The 18,613-nt window shown below is 48.3% G+C and overlaps 1 protein-coding gene across 1 annotated transcript in view; it reads left to right on the forward strand.

The window, feature by feature from the left end:
• SLIT1 (slit guidance ligand 1) overlaps positions 1-18,613 on the forward strand; it is a 124,480-nt gene that overhangs the window by 100,093 nt on the left and 5,774 nt on the right. Inside the window, exons 19-33 of the mRNA XM_035133598.2 lie at positions 160-303; positions 766-932; positions 3,403-3,535; positions 4,115-4,183; positions 6,460-6,531; positions 7,913-7,984; positions 8,470-8,541; positions 9,742-9,905; positions 11,012-11,136; positions 11,799-11,896; positions 14,370-14,509; positions 15,458-15,551; positions 16,072-16,209; positions 18,017-18,254; positions 18,403-18,533. Of these exons, the coding sequence (XP_034989489.2) occupies positions 160-303; positions 766-932; positions 3,403-3,535; positions 4,115-4,183; positions 6,460-6,531; positions 7,913-7,984; positions 8,470-8,541; positions 9,742-9,905; positions 11,012-11,136; positions 11,799-11,896; positions 14,370-14,509; positions 15,458-15,551; positions 16,072-16,209; positions 18,017-18,254; positions 18,403-18,533 (1,857 nt within the window). The remainder of the gene's footprint in view (positions 1-159; positions 304-765; positions 933-3,402; positions 3,536-4,114; positions 4,184-6,459; positions 6,532-7,912; positions 7,985-8,469; positions 8,542-9,741; positions 9,906-11,011; positions 11,137-11,798; positions 11,897-14,369; positions 14,510-15,457; positions 15,552-16,071; positions 16,210-18,016; positions 18,255-18,402; positions 18,534-18,613) is intronic.

Consider the following 18,613-nt stretch of genomic DNA (forward strand, 5'->3'; position numbering starts at 1 on the left):
CTGGGGTTGTGAGTGGGTAGGGAAGATAGGAGAGAGTGGCAGCGGTGGGTTGTCAGTACGCAGGAGGTGTAGCAGGGTGGAGAATGCTGTCAGGCTCCTTTGGCTTTCAAGGGGTAGTTTGTAGAACGGGCTTCTTCCCATTCTCTGTCTTCCTTCCAGGATGCTGAGGAACAACCGCATCAACTGCATCCACAACGACAGCTTCACGGGACTGCGCAATGTGCGCCTCCTCTCGCTGTACGACAATCAGATCAGCACCATCGCACCTGGTGCTTTTGACACGTTGCAGTCACTCTCCACGCTGTGAGTTGCGAGGCGGGGAAATTCTAACCTATTAACTAACCTGTGAACACGCTTGGTCCTCTATCCCTTGGTGAGAGCTATCTGCACAGTGTAGGCCACTCTGCTACCCCACCTCGATTGTAAGGAGGCTCCATAGCTCAGGAGAAGAACCCACGCTTTCTCTACAGCAGGTCCCTAATTTAATCCTTGGCCTCTCAAAAGCGCTCCTATGTGGCAGTCTTGGGGAAAATCTGTCCCTAAGACCTTGGAGGGCTGTTACCAGTATTGCAGACCATACTGAGCTAAGCAGACCAGAGGTTTGGCTGAGAAAAAATCAGCTTCCTGCAAACGTAGACTCTCTGGCCTGTGTTATAGGTCTTGAAAGGGAGAAGGTGACTGAGTCCTACCTGCCTACAAGCCTTTGCTAGATTATCCTGTGTCTGCCCAGTTTATTTATCCCCCTCCTGTACCCCTCCCACCCAGGAACCTGCTCGCTAACCCCTTCAACTGCAATTGCCGCCTGGCCTGGTTGGGCGACTGGCTTCGTAGAAGGAAGATTGTGACTGGGAACCCCCGCTGCAATAATCCGGACTTCCTACGCCAAATCCCACTGCAGGATGTGGCCTTCCCCGACTTCAGGTGTGAGGAAGGTAACTCACAGGCTCTTGGTGGGGATGAGAAGGATGGGGAGGGAGCAATTATGCAAACTGAGGCTATGGTTATATAGCAGGTTTACCTTCTCACAGACCCACATAAGGTCCTATTTGAGTTTCCGCTAGCAGACCAGTGTGCTCAGTGGCAGAGGAAGCCGCTTTGTCACCCGGGGCGGAAAATTGCCATGCCCGGGGCGCGGGGCAGAGCGTCGCTATGTAATGACGCATGCGCCGCTACATAATGATGCATGCGTACAACGTAGAGGGGGACCGCAACCTCCCGCGACTTCAAAACAGAGCCTAAACAGAGCTTCCAGGCTCCAGGCAGATAGCCCGCTGGTGCGCTGGAGCCTGGACGCTCCGTTTAGGCTCCGTTTTGAAGTCGCGGGGGGTGCGATCCCCTCTACGTTGTACGCATGCCCAGCATCCCGCTGCACATGCATGCTACGTAGAGGGAGATCGCGCCCCCCCATGACTTCTAAACGGAGCCTAAATGGAGCCTCCAGCCTAGAAAGCCTCGCTCGGCGTGGCAGGCGGGTGCCACCCTGGAGCTGGACAGGGGTGACAGTCGGCGCACCCCCCGACTCCCGAGCCTCCAGCCTCCAGGTAAAAAGCTCGCTCGGCGCAGCGTGCCATGTCGTGCCGAGCAGGCTTTTTACCGGGAGGCTGAGGGGGCTCGCTTTGGGAGTAGCAAGGGGGGGCGCCGACTGTCACCCACCCCCCAGAGTGGAACCCGGGGCGGACCGCCCCTATCGCCCCCCGTTGCTACACCCCTAAGTGTAGTACAGTTGGGAAGGCTGTTGTGGTTGTATGAGGTTGATATTCCCATTAAGCCATAAATGTCCAACCCTTTCCCCTGTCCAGAGTTGTTGCAATATGAATTTAAACCAACAGAGGGCACACAGGAAGTCATTACGGAAAATGGGAGTGCCATGTATTAAGCAAGATTTTGAAAACGCTGAATGTCCATTAGCCCAGGCTGCACAGTGTGTGTAAACTGCCTCAGCCCTCAAATCTTGCAGTAGCAGGTCACACATGGGAATGAGTTTCCTCACACAGATCAGCTGAAGTGGAAGGAACCCAAAGGCTGCTGTAAAGGGCAAAGAAGGCTGCAGCCACTAATGAAATGATGGGGTCGCCCCATTCTGAAAAGTTGTGGGAGATTTAGGGGATGTGTTTGTGTGTGTGTGTGTATGTATGTCTTGCAATCTTCTTCTTCTCGTACTGTTTCCTCAGTTGGGATGGCCTTTTTTGTTGTCCCAGCCAGTGGCGTCGCAACGGGGGGGGGCCTGTGGGGGCAGTGCACTCCCGGTGCCACGTCTCCGAGGGTAACAAGGCGGTGCCCTACCGCCGCGGCGCGAGCAGCCATCACGCCGCATGTGGCGGATCCTCCGTTCACGGCTGCAGCTGCAAGCAGAGGATCCCGGCACTGTCCATCAGCAAACCGTTATGTACAGCGCTTGTGTGGCGTTGCTATGTACGGCGCATGCATCGTACGTAGTGACATCGCACATGCGTGCTACATTAGTGGTTTGCCGGCGGCACCACTGCAGCGCCGTATGGACGGTGCCGGGATCCTCTGCTCGCAGCTGCAGCTGCATGTAGAGGATCACTACGTAGCGACACCCCACCCCGGGTGCCTGAGCGGCTTCCTCCGCCACTGGTCCCAAGATGGGCACTGGTCAAGCTCAGCAGCAATTACATGGACATGCCTAGCAGTTTTTTGTATTGCCTGGTAGCTTCAAACTAGAGATAAACTGAAACATAGCACAAATCTTGTTAAGGATGCAACAGGCCCCCACTGACGTAGCGGGCTGTGCCGCCGTCGGCTGTGGTTAGGAGTGGTCTCAAGGTCCCTCCCCCCCGCCCAAAGTCAATTAATTGGTTAAAAGCAAGGCAATTTAATCAGGTATTTAACCACTCAGTATAAATAAGTACAGTATCTTAATGCAGGAAATATTTTTGGAGATGTTTAACACAGCGTCACTTTACTAAATAGGTTAATCATTAACTGTCTAGCAAATCATCTTAAGCCTTTGGCCCTGGTCCAACCAGCAGCTTCTGATATGGTGCGTGTATGCAGGGTATTGAGGGGTGGCTGCTGTTCAGGGGGAGGGGAATTAACAGCCCCATAGCTTTTCCCATGTGCTTCTGAGAATTGAAAAAATTGTGTAAATCAATAGGAGGACATAGATGTCAAAGAGACCTTTCACACTCTTTCCAATTAAGAGCTGCATTTTATTTGCAATAAATTAATCACACCAGTTGATTAATATTCTCAGTTCTAATTGCTGCTGATGCCTCTGGCCCTTTGATAAAGTGGGACACTTTATAATGGTGATATAAGGGCAGACCGAGATCTAGATTTCCCTGGAGAAACATAGGATAACGTCTGCTTTCAAGATCTCCTATTCCATCACCATGCCGTCTCTTTCCACTGTGAACCCTTTGGCTTGTGCCTTGGCAGGTCAGGAGGAGACAAGCTGCTTCCCACGCCCTCAGTGTCCCCAGGAGTGCACTTGCCTAGACACTGTTGTTCGCTGCAGCAACAAGCACCTGAAATCCCTCCCCAAAGGGATCCCCAAGAACGTCACAGAGCTGTGAGTAATGCTGCCTGGGCCCTTCTGCTGGCACTGCATCCGCGAAGAAGGGGCAATGGGGAAACTGGCAAGTCGCACCCATGGATGGGCTGGGAACAGCCAAGTGAGGGGCATGCAGCTTTATACCTTGCACTGTTCTGCAGATCATCCTCAAAAGCTAGACCTTGATCCAGTGCATGAACTCTGAAGGGATTTTTTATTTAGGGGAATGAGTTCTGTGGCAGGTGGAAGGGGCCTGTAGTACTGTTATATTACTCTGCAGCGTTAATGAATCCAACGTTGATACCTAGAATCAAACAGCTGGAAAACTGGAAGAAAGCAAGGCAGCCTGAGACAAACACAGTTTCAGATTTAGGAGAGCATGTATGCCACCCTGTTAGAAATACAGGTGTGAAACACAGGCATTTGCAAGTACAAGATAACTCAGATGGTTCTCCCTTAGCTGGCATCATTGACAGAGGAGCAGGGACAGTTATAGCTTCTAGGTTTAGAGTCCTTTGAACACCATTGTTGGAAGTTTAACATTGCTCTCCTGAATTGCTGCTGTGACCTCTGATGCATCCTTCATTGTCCTTGTAGCTACTTGGATGGCAACCAATTCACCCTGGTTCCTGGACAGCTCTCCACCTTCCGTTACCTACAGCTGGTGTAAGTATCTGAGAAGAAGTGGCCTTGTGTGGGTCCCCGATAGTCTTTCTTTCAGAGAGGCAGGAGATGGGCTGTGGCCTTTTCTCAGACATTTGTGCATCATGTCTGTGGAAATTTTTAGACCAGGCCTAGGTGGGGAGTGGCGCAACTCGTATCTCATTGCACGCTGATCAACTGATTTGGCTCACATGGTATCAGCCTTTGACCAGTACAGAGGGGCTGGTTGGGGGTACAGGAGATCTTTGTGGAATCAGGTGGCCATTCTGTTTTCAGGCTCCCAAGAGAGCACCAAAGAGAATAAAGCAGGTGCAGAAAGGCCAAATGGCACCCAGATGTTGTATCTCCCACATGGTTCTTCCATCAAAATGCCAAAAAAGCGATATTTCGTTAAAACACACACATACCATAGAGCTATATGGAAGCAGAGAAGCTTCTGAAAAACAACAAGAAGAGGGTGGTCAAAGAAGCTAGCATAGAGGATAAGAAATAATTTTTGCCTAAGGGAGAATTTGAGGGGAGGCATAGGACCCATTCTGAATTACATAAAATTATGCTTAACATATTAGCTTGTATAGCTGAAGAGGAGGTGAGAGGTGTAAGGCAAGAAACTTAACTAATAATTTTTTTTAGATTTTAGCCACCTTGGTTATGGGGACAGATTCCCAAAAGTGGCTAAAATACAAATGCCGCCAGGTGCGTAGCAAGGGAGGGGCAAAGGGGGTGGGCCGCCCCTAGCTCCACTCTGGCGGGGGCAGCGCGTGAGGGCAGTGCCCCGGCCCCTGGCCCGCCCCTCATCTCCTCCGCCCAAGCAGGAAGAAGCAGAGTGCGCTACGGAGTGGGTTGCCAGGCGGCGGCAAACCGCGGGCAAGCCTCTCTGCGGCTTGCTCACTTTTTGCTGGTGCCGCCCGGCAACCTGCTCCGCTTCAGAGCGCGCCGGCCGAGCAGAGCAGCAGTGCCAACCCGGACGGACTGCGCATGTGCAGACATGCACAGTCCGTCTTGGCGCGATCTCCATGTGTCGTGATGTCAGAATGCATGCATCAGGGCGCATGCGCACTGCGGCGCGGCGCCCTGCCCCCAGGGGGTGGCGGCCAGGCGGCACCGTTTGCCACTGAATGCCGTACAACTAAAAAAGCTGGATTCTCTTGAGCAAGGTGCAGTTAACTCAGCTCAGGATATTGGGTGAAGTAAATAATTCTAAAAACGCCATCAGGTCCATCTGACTTGGGATTTGGAGTTCATCCATCTCTCTATTTACTTTGGTTTCCCTGGACATTAGAATAGCTTTGCTTTTCTGCTAAGGCACTGTGAGTCCTTTAGGAACTGATTTCAGTTCCCCAAGAGGTAGATTACCCTTCTGGCTGCTCTCTCATATGTGGTTCCTGGAATTTTCTGCATGATAGCCTTTCCCCCTGCCCCATTGACCCTACCTCACTGTCTTTTCATCTCGAATGTTTGTTTATTGCCTGCCTAAGGAATTCCAAAGGAGCCTTCCCAGTTTATTTTATTTGCTGGCTGTTGAAATGCAGCTAAGTCTTAAGTCTTAAGTGCACTGACTCCAAGATTCACTCCATGCTCTGCAGGTCATCTTGTGATTTTCCCTGGCCTTCAGAGCATGTGCACTGCTAGATTTCCTTCTTCCTACATGATACAGTTTATCAAGATTCCTTTCTAGCAGCAGCACCAGACAGAGAAGAGATTAGAAGAATTAGCTGACATCATGCAGTCATCGGCCCAGAGCTGTTGCCTAAGGAGAAGGCAGATTTGAAGGTGCCACCAGAACTGCATCTGCTGGATGTTCTATCTGTGGAGCCACTGTTCACATGAGAGTGTCCTTAAGAATGCAAAAGACTGTAGAGTTTGAATGCAGAAACCTGGGGAGGACAGAATTGTTCCATTCCCATTTTCTCCAATGAAAATAGGGACGTCCCATTCCATAATGATAATTTTACTATTTTTACCCCACACATCTTATTGGGTTGCCCCAGCACTCGGGCAGCTTCCAACATACATAAAATCATAATAAAACATTTTTAATAATCTTCCCTATACAGGATTGCTTGGGGGTTGGATAACTCCATATACCCTCCAACATTTCTCCAATGAAAATAGGGATATCTTAAGGAAAAGCAGGACATTCTGGGATCAAATCAGAAACCAGGATGGCTTCTCTAAATCAGGGACTTTCCTGGAAAATAGGGACACTTGGAGGGTCTGTTCTATAGGGAGAGAGAGTTAAATGTGATGTGAGCTTGCACCGTGCTTTTGTCTTACAGGGATCTGAGCAACAACAAGATCAGCTCTCTCAGCAACTCATCCTTCACCAATATGAGCCAGCTCACCACTCTGTGAGTGCCCAATACAGCATTTGAACAGCAGATCAGAAAGGGAGGATACGCCTCCAGCAAAAAGAGGCCTCCTCTACAGGGAGAGAAATGCATTTTTAAATGACTGATGATAACATTTGCTTACACTGTGCAAAGCAGGGTAGAAATGCCATTGATCCCTGGGGTCTACTGCCTGGCCTAAGAGAACATCAATTGATGGGGTGGCAGTTGCTGGTTCCAACTAACTAAACAGGAATGCATGCCTACCGCAGTTCATTCTTGTCTACAAGGTGTTCTGTGACAACAACTACTTATATAATCTGGAATTTGTTTAAATCCATGTGACCCATACACATGTACTTGTCTGTTCCCACCCTGATATTAGCTTATAAATCATCATTAACATTAATAGGTTTCTTTCTGTTCTATTGACTGTGGTGTTCAGTTTCTGAGTTCCAACCTTAAGGGTCAACCAGACGGGCTGGAAACTTATTTTCATTTAAAAGACAAATGTAGGACTGAACGTCTCAGTCAATAAATATGATTAAACTGTTTTCTGGCAGCCTGAGCCTTGAAATTACAGGATTTTAGTGGGATTTCAGTCATCTCAATTGTAAGGGTGCTGGTGACACATATTGTTGATTGATCTCTTGAGAAATATATTTAAAATCATCTTAACAATAAATAGAATGCCACTGCTATTTAATGGAAAAAAAACCTATCCTTTTTTTTAAAAAAAAGATGAACTGAATAGTTGAATTGAGCTGAACAGAAGTAATGTAGAAAGTAAAAATTCTTCATTGGCCAGCAGACCCGATTATTTTCTGTGTTGCCATCAAAGTTGCAATTTTAGACTTGTGCAAATACCTGGAGAGAATATGAACTTCATGGGTTGTTAGCATTCACTGAGTGGAATCCAACCACACCCAAAGAACACACCGTGCCCCAGTTTATGTGAGTTGCCCATTAGAGAATCTTGAAAGAAACAATGGCTTGGCTCCTAAGGTGTGCTTACCTAGGGAACCTTCACAGAATGAAATTTTCCTGTCCCCGCCTCCCACTCTGCCCTGCAAAAAGCCTGTCTGTAGGCTTGGTGGGGGTGTCTCCTGAACAATGGGGGTTTGGGCACAGAGGTTTGCTGGGGGAGGAAAGGCCAGGAGGGTTTCCTTCTATGAATTTTCTTACATTAGCTTACCTTAGGACCTGAGTCCAATTTTAGGGAGGCCCCCACCCCACCTGCAGGAGAAGCTTTTTTGATGGGCACAGGGAGCAGGATGGAAGAAACTTGCCTTCCTTTAACTAATATGGGGCTGGGGGAAGGATATCAGACAGTATGTGGGCTGGGGGTTTTCTTAGGAATGTGTGATGATTCAAACTCTTCCTTCTCTCCACCATCCCTCAGGATCCTCAGCTACAATGCCCTGCAGTGTATCCCTCCCCTGGCCTTTGAGGGTCTCCGTTCGCTACGGCTGCTGTAGGTACCTTGTATTCCTGTATTCCCCTATGCCCCAGTTCAAGGAGAATCCCCTCACTGACTTTGGCCTAATTCCTGGGAAACTGTTACTTTAAGAAGTGAGCAGCCAGGCAATTGGTAGTGGAGGGAGAACAATGGGCTGAGGGGCCCTCCACTTGCTTAGTTTGTGTGTGTTGTGTGTCATATGGACATCCACTTTGCTCTCCTTGTTTCTTTGGCCAGTTAGGGCTCAGCCACACACCATCTGGGCACAGAGCAGGCAATCTATCATAAGTCTGCGGGTTCGTAATCCACTGCTTGACATATGATGCAGATGGTATAGGGGGAAGGAGTTTAAGTCTAAAAACCCCAATTCCTGACTTCCCTGGTTTTAGGCAGATCATGCTCCCCTAACCTTCTTAAAGGTTACATCACAACAGGTACAGTAAGACTGGTGGGTCCCGCAGTCCAGGACACTGAGAATGCTACTTGTGTTTTGTGCACAGGTCCCTCCATGGAAATGATGTTGCTACACTTCCTGAGGGGATATTTGCTGATGTCATCTCCCTATCTCACCTGTGAGTATTTGCATCAGTTTGAACACCCATTCTTTCCTCTTGCATGAGAATCCCAGCTTGGCACTACTACCTGATGCTCTGTGGGACAATACTTGGAAGGCAAAAGCTAGAAAGCATCCTTTGTTTACCGTTGTTTATCCGCCAGGTCAGAGAATGATGCTAAGCAGGAGTAAAGCCTATTTTCATTTTGGTGTAATGGCTGCCTTGGCTGACGTGATGGCAGATGTGTGCACTTCATGCTGAACAGCAGCAGGAACTGGTCTGGTTCTGTTTTCTTGCAATGTTGCTGAAGTTCCTCCTGGCACCTTTTATCAGGAGGCAGCAACCAAGCTTGCAATCCTGTAGTTTGCACCTCTTAAGTAAGGCAAAGGAGTGTGTGTGTGTGTGTGTGTGTGTGTGCGCACACACACACACACACACACACACACACAAACCAGCCTGTACAGGCTCCTAATGCCCAGTTGACTGAGTGGGGTGGGGGGAGGAAGTTGTGTTGGAAGTTGTGTTGTGCCTCTTGTCTTCTACTGCACTTCAGAATAATGCAGGAGAAACCAGCATAGACCAGCACCCCAATGCTCAGAACTATAAAGCACTGCAACAGACTCTACCTGGATTAGAATCTAAGGAGAAGGATGGGGAAAGGTACATTTGGGGAAAGACTGGGGTATGTTTTTTGTTTAGGGTTTTTTCCCTCAGCAGGACCCTCAGCCTGCAGAGCAATTTCAGCCTTCAGAGTAAATTGTTTCTCAATTTACATACATCTGAAAAGATTTTAGATATGCTAATAAGCAGCACCTCTAGGCAAGGCGGCAACCCTAGGGACTACCCTATGTGTGTTCATCACTCAGCACCCGCACCCTGAAGTGATGAGTGGTACCAACACACTGCGTTTCGGTGGACGCAATTTGCACATTTAGCTGCATCTTATTGAGTGATGTCATCAGGAACTGAGATAGCAAGTTGCAAGCCAGCATGTGTGAATCATACCTTTAAGAACAGTATGAAGAAGGAGAGAGACTACTTCAGATTGCAGCTATGTTGCTCCATGAGGGCAGTTTCAGAGTCTGAAAATAGAAACCTTACTTATTAATCAGTTCCAGGGCCACTAGAGGCAGCCAGAGAGATAAAATGCAATGAATGACAGCCCCCCTACAGACCTTAAGGAGTTCTGTTGAGATTCTGGTTCTCCCTGCTTCACAGAGCCATCGGTGCCAACCCACTGCACTGTGATTGCCACATGCGCTGGCTCTCAGGCTGGGTCAAAACTGGCTACAAGGAGCCTGGCATTGCCCGTTGTGCTGGCCCTGCAGATATGGAGGGCAAACTGCTGCTCACCACTCCTGCCAAGAAGTTTGAGTGCCTAGGTAAGTGAATAAATACTTTATAGGATACTTTATACTTTATTCATTTTGTAGAGCAGCTTTGTCCAAACAATGGCTCTTTCTGGTCCACCCTGCTCTGCCCAGTTGCTGTTTGGCCCTCTTCCCTTTCCCAACCAAACTGGGACTGAGGTTGGGGCACTTTAGCTCCAAGGCAGGTCAGGTGAACAGTTTGGGTAACTCCAAGTACTATAGGGCTTGGGCCTGTTGGTTGAGCATGGGGCACATAGAGAGGGAGCATGAGGGTTGTTAATGTGCGAGGAGGGGGGGAGATGAAAGGAAGGGCTTTATGCTAGTGATTGGAACTGTGGTGAGGCTTGTGCAACTTCTGTGTCTCACCACATTGGCCACACATGTGCTGCTCCTATCATGTTTGGTCCATAGTGCTGAGAAGGTAAGATGAGTGTCTTGGTGGTGAGACTCCGAAGGAAGACCTGGAGGAAGGACACTGACTGGAGGCTATGTTGCTTCCTCCTTCCATAGCCTTCTCATCCAGCTAAGTCACTAGAGCCAAATCCATCCTAGCTGACTTGGTAAGAGTGTCTATGTCGGAGCACTCCAACTGTTCGCATCTTCCAGCCTGTTCCTGGCCTCTTTATATGGCAAAGGAAGGGGCAGGTGTTCCATGTAGGGCTGGAATGATCAAGCCACTTCACTCAACCCCGTTGGACTGTTTGTTCATCATCCAAAGGTCTTTCCTATCACTTGCCACCCAGCCCCCCCTTTTTAAAAACTGGAGGAGCCAGGGATTGAACCTAGGAAATTCTGCATGCAACGCATGTGTCCCAGCACTGAGCTACAGGGCCTACTATTTAAAGAAGAAAAACAAGTAAGCACAACCTGGCTTTGTGCCACGGAGTGGGGTGGGCGGGCCCTCCTTTCAGAAATCCTCCATCTGTTAATATATATTCAGCTCCACCATTAATCCGTCTGCGATGTCCTCTAAGTTTCTGGCAAGTGCCTTGCAAAAGATTCTGGCCAAGAAGGGGGACAGTCTTCACAGGAGGATGTGTGGAAATCCTCCCTCCCTTTCAGTGATTCTTTGGCTCTGACCCCAATTCCTGGTTGTCTGGTTTCTTTCATCTATGCAGGGCCTCCTCCCCTCATCATCCAGGCCAAGTGTAACCCCTGCCTCTCCAGTCCCTGTCAAAATAGGGGCACATGTCAACAAGACCCTTTGGACTCCTACCGCTGTATCTGCCCCACTGGCTACAAGGTGAGAAGAGGGATGGGGAGGAGGAGGAGGAGAGGGGTGACTAGGGAGGGTGAAGGGATCATTGACAAAGGGAAGGATTGGGCTTTCTCCCTGCTTTGGGGACCATAGCCTCTGACAGCTTGTGACGACCAAAAGGAAAAAGGAAAAGGCTCAGAGAAGGACCAAGACATGGTGGAAGGAACCCATTCTCCAGTTTGACAACCAGCCTATTCTGTCACTGCCATCAGGAATGGGCGAGATACACTCTCAGTCCCTACTGATTGGACCTAGAGCTGTCACTATTTCTGGGGGTGGGGGATGTGGAACTGGCTGTTTCATTTAAATATATTCAAACCTTCCCAAACTGGATGTTCGCCAGATGTTTTGCACTAGAGCTCCCATTGTCCCTGCTCATGATGGAAACTGAACTTCAAAACTTACAGCGGGTGCTTGGTTGGGAAGGCAGCTCTTGACTAATACCTATAAAGGAAATCCTGGTGGCGAAAACAAGCAATCCCAAAAAGGACAGGCTGCATTATGTATAGGCAGCAACTCCTATTATTATATTTGTTCTTTTATGGCTGATGAGCAAGGAACTGAGACTGAGAAACCTCATGTCCTGGCCAGAGCTTTATAATTTGTTCTTTGTATTGTGGCTGCTACTTCTCCTTGTCTTATTCCAGGGCCAAAACTGTGAACTCTCTGTGGATGGCTGTTCCAGCAGGCCCTGTGAGAATGGTGGGACCTGCCTGTCTCATGAAGGCAGTGAAGCCAGCTTCACGTGAGTGGTTGCTCAGGTTCTCAAATGGGGGGAAATGGTAGAGATTTCGGTAGGGACTTTGGGGGAGGGTTTAGGGCAGGAATTAGAAGAAAGCAAAAGGAAGAGTTTGGGGCATGGCAAGGAGAATAAAGAGAGCAGGTCTCCCTAAGAAAGAGGAACCTGATGGGGCTTGAAAGGAGAAAATTGGGGGAAGGGGAGTGGGGGTTGACTGGCTGATGGGCTTGAGAGAGTTTCATACCTTGTTCTGTGAGGCTTTGGTGGTATGTAGTGGAGGTGAGAGCACCTCTTCAGCAGTAAAAAAAAGGGGAGAGGAGGAGGAGAAGAAGAAGTGGGAGTCCACAGGGATGTTACTAATTGGTAAGGCAAAAAGCATCACCTTTTATGCTTACCTTGGGCTTAAAAATTAGCATAAAAGCAAAGAAGGCAAAACCTGTCTTACTGGCAGTGAATGAGTGTAAAGAAATGAAAATGGTGTCTAAGATGTTTGCAAAATGGCTTCTTATAAATGCATCTTAATCTGCTGTTTATGTGAGTTGGAGAAAAGAGATTATCGTATCTTTTGGACTCTGCAGACAAGAGCCTCAGGCGATCAAAACTTCTTGATTAGTAATCGTGAGAGTGATATTTTGGTGGCCATTTCTTTGTTTATGGTGCTCTTTCGTTTACTTCTAAATTTACAAATTATAAGGGAGGAATGGCAGAGATTTACAGTGAAAGGAGACAATGAATTTGCCAGGGGCTTTTGCAGCTCAGCTGGCTTGGAACATGTGAGCTTGGCTTTCTGTAATGGAGTCTCTCCTGAGGCCTCTCCAGACTAAAACCAATGTCCTTCTGAGGTGCAGGCCATCATAACAAAAGCTGGATGTTTTTAGGGGTGCTTTGTAACAGATTTGTGAAAAGGCTTTGGGAAGCATTCTGTTGATACTGTGCAAAAATGCACTCTTTACCCTCCACCAAGATTGTCCACCACCACAATCACTAATCCTGGAAGCCGTAGTCAGTTTCTTTCTGTAAAAATGGGTTGGGACCTGGCAGGGGAAACCTTTTAAGGCATATACAGCCTCTTGGGGAGCTGTAGCTCTGGTTTGCAGTTGGACCTCAATACACAGGGCTCCTCCCCACTTCACTCTCCAGAGTACAGTGTGGGTGGCTTTCTGGGAAACAGACCATAATTAGTGGCTGAAAATAAACCACAGGCAGTAGAGAAAGAATGGGGCCCTAGCCCTTTCTGTGTACCCAAATTGCCAAGATGCTAAATGGCCTCTCATCCCGTCACCATAACAACCCAGCATCTTCAAAGCCAGCACATAATGTCCTTTGGGGGTTGACAAAGCTGTTTGCCTGCACATGCCAGACTAGATTCTGCCTTTGGGGGAAACGTAGTAGGCAGGGAGATGAACCCTCTAGGAAAGGATATCAGGACCCTCAGCCTGCAGAGCAATTCAATATGCCAGAGACGGAAGGTCATCAGTTCTTCCACCTCTGCTTCCTCTTCCAGCTAAATAGGCTACAGGCAGTATAAATGGAAATGCCAGCATATGCAGCACACAACACTCACCTGTGCTTATAGTACAACATACCCCGCCACCAGCAAACACACACATATATGTGAATGCAATGCGTCCCTTTCCTGATGTGTGCACAGATGTGACATGGTGCACGTAAATGAATATCAAGTTCAGACCCACGCGGTACACAACCAGGCACATGCATGCATACATACATACACAGCACCACATGCATTATGTGCACAGAACTGTAGATACAGCACACACATTGATCTAGCTTGGGCATGCAAATGCAGCCATAGGTATAGCTTTGAAAGTTGATTTTATTTGCCTGTTTGCTGGTTTACATTTTTATTTAAAATAGTTGTATACTGCCCTTCATGAAAATGGATTTCAGGGTGGTTTGTATAAAAAATTCAACAACCAGAGAAAAATACAATAAACACACCCGAAATCACTGCTGAGTAGCAAGAAACAGTTAAGTGGCAATATTTAAACAAACATTTAGGCTCATTTAACCTTGAGTCTCATATCCTCTGGCTTCTCACATCTGTGTCTTTTTCTTGCCCATCCCTCTTTTCTTCTTCTTCTTCTTTAACCCCTCCCCTCACCTGCCTGTTCCACTACTCAACTTAAAGCCCCTCCAAGTGTGTCTGCCCCAAAAACTCTCCTGAAAACAATAATCTCTTTAACCCCTTCTATGCTGAGTGGCCTCCAGAGTGGATCCATCTACATCCTACCAATCAGAGACAAAAGTGTCTCTGGTGCAAGACAGTGCAGTATTCAGAACCATTGGCAGAGCACTGAATGTTCTTCTGGGAAAGCCCTGGCTTCCTTTCACCCTTCTTTGGGCTCTTTTTGAGAATGATAAAGGAAAACCACCCACAAAACCCCTGAAATGCCCCAAAGCGAGCAGCTTCTAACCTCTCGGTTTGTTAAACAACCCTCATTTCCCCTTTTGACAGGTGTTCCTGCGTGGATGGATTCGAAGGTCCAACCTGCAGTCTAAGGACCAACAACTGCAACAATAACAATTGCAAGAATGGTGCCACATGCATTGATGGATCCAGCAATTACACATGCTTATGCCTTCCGTTCTTCACAGGTAGGGCCAGGCTTGTAATGGAAGCGGATGCACTTGGAGAGAAGCAGAAGAGAGCTAAGGTTCTTCTAAGCTGGTCAGTGCCAGAGGCAGGTTTATCCTAAGGATCTGACTACAGTGCCCAACACTTACTTTTTTTAGTTTATTGGTAGCACCTCTCCTCCACCAATACCTGAAGATACCCCAATGCATTTTTTTAAAACTAACTCTAACTTCCCAAGTAGTAGTTCCCTCTTCCCTGCCAGGTTAGTATCTAGCCGATGAACAATAGTGTCTTTCCCTGAACAATAGAAGGAGACCTACCTATATCCTGGTTGAATATTGAGTCATGGGTTTGGGAGTTAGATACAAATAACAGCATTCTGGGCTGAAGCATGAGACTATAAATATTTTATTTTAAATTTATTTCATAAAATTTATTGTTAAAAGAAAAACCACCCCTCAAAGTAGTTTGGCATCTATTGTATGAATGGAAGGTTGCCATACCTTATCTCACGGTGCTTCTAGTGGGCTGCCCATAAAATAGGGTTGCCATACATCCGGAATTTCCTGGACATCTCCAGAATATTGTAGTACATCCCACTAAGATGTTCGGGAAAATCTGGACGAATGGCAGCCCATGTCGGCATTGTCGTTTTTGCTGATTTTCTTAAAAACAAACTTTAAAACTTCATGTGAATCTGCCTGAAAAGCTCAACAACTTTGGGCAAACTAAGAAAAGCTCCATAACTTTGCGGGTCCGGATTTTCACTGTTTGAAATATGGAAACCCTCCCATAAATTGTTGATTCTGTTGCACGGATGCAAGTGATGGGACAGCAAAGGTTGTTCTTCCTCATTCCTTCCCTCCCTGCCCTTTCCTTGGGGGAGCTGGTTCAGCCAAATGCAGACTGGGCTCAGGGGACATGGGGCCTGAGCCTGCTTTCTCTCTACCTTTCTCTCCTTCCTGCAGGGTCTTACTGTGAGCAGCTAATGGATGTCTGCTCCCTGGAGCTTAGCCCCTGCCAGCATGATGCCGTGTGCAGGGCTACCCCTGATGGGCCCAAGTGAGTGATTTAGCAGCTACCATGGCGGCATAGGGGGAAGCAGAAAGATTTAAACCTACAGTAAACCAGGGGAATTGCAATAGACTAATAAAGTGGATAGGGACCCAGGTGGCGCTGTGGGTTAAACCACTGAGCCTAGGGCTTGCTGATCAGACGGTCAGCGGTTCGAATCCCTGTGACGGGGTGAGCTCCTGTTGCTCGGTCCTAGCTCCTGCCAACCTAGCAGTTCGAAAGCACATCAAAGTGCAAGTAGATAAACAGGAACCGCTACAGCGAGAAGGTAAATGGCATTTCCGTGTGCTGCTCTGGTTCGCCAGAAGTGGCTTTGTCATGCTGGCCACATGACCTGGAAGCTATACGCCGGCTCCCTCGGCCAATAATGCGAGATGAGCGCGCAACCCCAGAGTCGGTCACGACTGGACCTAATGGCCAGGGGTCCCTTTACCTTTACCTAATAAAGTGGATAGGAAACGGATGCAGCTATAGCCAGTGAGTGGCTTGTTCCTGTCCCTACCTACAGATGTGAATGCATGCCCGGCTTTGTGGGAGATAATTGCAGTGTGGACTATGATGATTGCCTGGACCATCGCTGCCAGAACAACGCCAAATGCTTTGATGAGCCAAATGGGTATTCCTGCCTTTGTACTGGAGGCTACAGGTAAGGTTGTGAGATGGACAGGAGTATATACCAGTTCATCTCATTCTAAGCTACCTGTAAATCTCAACACCTGGGATTGCCCTCTACTGGAAGAGTTCCTCTTCCACAAGGGTGGCTGGGAGAGAGAGGTACGACAAAAAGAGTGATCAGTTGTTACCAGAAGTGTCAAACAGTGTTTTAAGAGCCTGGCTCTAGTTTTAAGAGCCTGGCTGTTTCCAGAGTTGTTTGACTGTGCTTACGAGATTAAAAGAATGCATCTCACTTTTGCTGGGACTTTGTACCACACAAGGAGTTACATGCCTAGTGTGAATTGCTCTGCCCACCAAGGAGTCGAGACGTCCTGTTCTGAACATCCTGGCAAAAGTAGTTCCTGTATATAGGGAAGTAATGTATATAGGGAAGTAATGCGACATAGCTCTGTCCTGCAGCTGAGGGCAGCTTAAAAGACTTGGGGCACATACTCATGACATCAACCTGCATAAATGTAGAATGCCTCTGGGCAAATTAAGAGGGTGGTAGGGCCAGCTCGCACATGAGACAAGGTGAGGCAAATGCCTCAGGTGGCAGGATTCACAGGGCAGTGGATTCAGCCTCAAAGGGATACTGTGGTGGCAGCAACAGCTATGATGTATTCCTTGGAGGGCAGACCTGCCACCTCCTCAACAGCCCCCCCAAATACCACCTCTACAGTGACTAGGGAGAAAATGATGAGGGCTGCCCTCTGGGCATGATTCAGTGAGGCCCCCCCCCCACACACACAATAGCCTTTGATTCCGACTTCAACCATCCATTCATTTGTTTATCACGGTTATAGACCAGTTCGAAAGGCACATCTAGGACAGCTTTCACAAGAATAAAATGTGCATTTAAAACAATATACAGTAAACAGCTTAAGAATTAAAATTAAGTTAAACGCATAGACACGTGAGAACCTAAAATTTAAAGTTTGAGTTACCATACAGATTGGCCCTATCACCCTGGGGGCTCACTTCGACTGTTTTCCCAGCAGACTAATTTGTTCTGGGAGGATGGTCTGCGCCTACAAATCTGCGCGCAGAACCTGGCGACCATCCAGGTCGTTTTTTGATCTTTGTCTAAGAGGAGAGCATTAAGTTTAGGCTTATCCAGAAAGTCAGCAAGCCTCTCCAGTTGGGGGGCAATGCATATCTCGTCATAAAAGGGGCATCTAAAAAAACAAATGTTCGGGGCTTCCTATTTCCCCTAGTGGGCAGGCACAAAGTCTCTGGGCATATGGGACTCCTGGTGTACATCTTCTCTCACCCTTTCTTCCCTGGTTGGGGGAGGGGGAGCACACCATTTTGTGGTTCGCCTCAGGTGCTAAAATGTGTTGGGCTGGCCCTGTTTCCTGGACTGGCCCATAACAACACCCCTGGCCAAAGATATTCTGGTTGTCTTTATTGGTGAAGAAGCAGAAGAAGTAAACCGAGTAAAGTGTCTCAATCAAGTGTCCCTTGTGATTCAGGGCAGTGTGATGACTTGTATGTCACTTGAGTACTTGCCTTGTCCCATTCACTTGATGCCCCAGTGCAGTGAACTGGAGTCCTTTTACTGTGCAGGCACAAACAGGGACCAGGAAAGATCATGGGGACCAGGAAAGATCATGCATGTGATTCCAGGCACATTTTACTCAGCCTCTGGGAAGAGGAAAATCAGAGGAGAGCACACGCTGCCTTAAAACTGTATGAGTGCCATAGGGTCCAGCTGTGGCCCTGCTAAGACCCTGTGGTGTTATCTCCAAGTTGCCTCCTGCCATTTGTGCCTTGTTGTGTTCTCCCTCTTATCATAGTGGCCAGCTCTGTGAGATTCCACCCCATGGCTCCTTCCAACCCACCCCATGCGAGAGGGCAGAATGCCAGAATGGTGCCAACTGTGTGGAGCTAGGCAGTCGTGCCTTATGCCAGTGCCTTCCTGGCTTTGGGGGGCCCAAATGCGAGAAGCTGCTGAGTGTCAACTTTGTGGACAGGGACACATACCTCCAGTTCACTGACCTGCAAAACTGGCCCAGCGCCAACATCACTTTGCAGGTAAGTGTTGATTAGCAAGGCCGCCGCCTCCGCCACCCCAAGATGGGGTCATCTGCCCACACTCTTCATCTGTGCCATTTGTGGGACTGGTTGGATTGTAGAATTCATGTTTCTGCCCCTTGCTTGTTCATTCCCTCGTTCTCTGCAGGTCTCCACGGCTGAAGACAATGGGATCCTCTTATATAATGGGGACACTGACCACATGGCGGTGGAGCTGTACCAAGGCCACGTGCGCGTTAGCTATGATCCAGGCACCTACCCCAGCTCTGCCATTTACAGGTAGCCCTCTGCCTTTGGCTTCTCCTTCCAGCTCAGAGTGACCCTCAGTCATTGAGCAAAGCTGCACATTGACCATGAAG

The sequence above is a fragment of the Zootoca vivipara genome, chromosome 5 (genome assembly GCF_963506605.1).
Source record: "Zootoca vivipara chromosome 5, rZooViv1.1, whole genome shotgun sequence".
Taxonomy (NCBI): Eukaryota; Metazoa; Chordata; class Lepidosauria; order Squamata; family Lacertidae; genus Zootoca; species Zootoca vivipara.